This window comes from Terrapene carolina, unplaced genomic scaffold, assembly GCF_002925995.2.
Source record: "Terrapene carolina triunguis isolate 2854851 unplaced genomic scaffold, T_m_triunguis-2.0 Scaffold46206, whole genome shotgun sequence".
NCBI lineage: Eukaryota > Metazoa > Chordata > Testudines > Emydidae > Terrapene > Terrapene triunguis.
Window position 1 is genome coordinate 1 of NW_020710557.1, and position 1,461 is coordinate 1,461.

At 68.6% G+C, this 1,461-nt stretch overlaps 1 protein-coding gene across 1 annotated transcript; it reads right to left on the bottom strand.

Moving 5' to 3' along the window:
* Nucleotides 1-457: 457 nt before the first annotated feature.
* LOC113405620 (ryanodine receptor 1-like) lies at nt 458-1,441 on the bottom strand (the record flags this gene model as incomplete). Its single annotated transcript, XM_026646840.1, has 3 exons — nt 1,203-1,441; nt 700-865; nt 458-544 (listed from the first exon to the last, which is right to left on the bottom strand). Coding segments are annotated over exons 1-3 (492 nt in total), but the record flags the coding sequence as incomplete, so codon positions are not given.
* Nucleotides 1,442-1,461: the final 20 nt, after the last annotated feature.

Consider the following 1,461-nt stretch of genomic DNA (forward strand, 5'->3'; position numbering starts at 1 on the left):
AGGAGTCCTGGCTCCCAGCCCCCCCTGCTCTAGCCACTAGACCCCACTCCCCTCCCAAAGCCGGGATAGAACCCAGGAGTCCTGGCTCCCAGCCCTCCCCTGCTCTAACCACCAGCCGCCACTCCCCTCCCCGAGCTAGGATAGAACCCAGGAGTCTGAGACCCAGTCCCTTGTTCCGACCCACTAGTCCCCACACAGAACAGGCAGAGCGATTGCGCTTAAATCTCAAAGCAAATCCCTTTCAGGCACTCATTGGCACAACCTGCCCAGCTGTGCCAGGGGGCAGGGTGAAGGACCCCAGCTGTGCCATGGGGCGGGGGAGCCCAGCTGTGCCAGGGGGCGGGGGCAGGGCAGGTTGGAGGGAGCCCAGCTATGCCAGGGGGCGGGGGCAGGGCAGGTTGGAGGGAGCCCAGCTGTGCGGGAGGGTGGGGGGGGGGCACCCCAGGGCCGCCCCTACCTTCATCTTGCCCAGCTCGAACTGGATGACATTCTGGCTCGTGGGAAGGACGAAGACGGCCGGGAAGAGTTTGGTGTTCGGCTCCACCTGGCCCAAACGCAGGGAGTGAGAGACGGCCCGGAGCCAGCGGGTCTGCGGGACCTGTCCCCTCTAAGGGGCACCGGCTCCCAGGCCGGGCCAGGGCGCGGACCCGCTGGCTGTGGGGGGGGGGGACCCCGGCTGTGCCCCGGGGGGCAGCTCACCTGGTAGAAGGCGTTGATCTCCTTGCCGTTGGCCGTGAAGGTCATGAGCCCCGTGGCCAGGTCGACCAGGCAGCCGAGCACCAGGTCTACGGTGCTGACCCGGGTCTGCTGCCCGCTGCTCACGAACTCCCCGCCCCACACCAGGTAGCAATTGCTGCGCTTGATGCTGTTGGGAGAGGGGTGGGCCCAGGGGTAACTGACCCATCCCCCCCCCCCCCCCCCCCCCACAGCCACCTACTCCACGCCCCCACGTCCCCACGGCCTCCTACCCCTTCCACCTGTGGCCTTTCGTCTCCCTGGCCCATGAACTCCACCCCGTGACCTCTTGCCCTTCTGCCCCATGGCCTCCCGTGCCAGGGCCTTCCGCCCCATATCCCCGTGACACACCCCCTCCTTGGCATCCACCCAGCGCCCCCCAAGGGTCACCCCCTGCTCCCCAATCTGCCTCCCCCGAGCCCCACGGTGCTGAGCAGTGGAGGCTGGCCGCGGCCGGCCCCCCTCACCTGTCGTGGATGTGGCCCTGGTCGTCGCCCATGGTGACGGTGACGGTGCGCACCTTGCTCAGGTCGAAGGTCATGTCGTGCTGATGGTAGTCGGGGGTGACCCAGCCCACCCAGACGCAGGTGGGCTCCTGGCCCGCGAAGATCCGCACCGAGTGGTAGTACTGGGGGGGGGGGCGCCAGGAGAAGGGGCCGTCAGCCCGGCTAGCACCAACCCCACAGCCTGAGAGAGGAGAGTCCATGCCCGCCCCTCGCAGCAGCC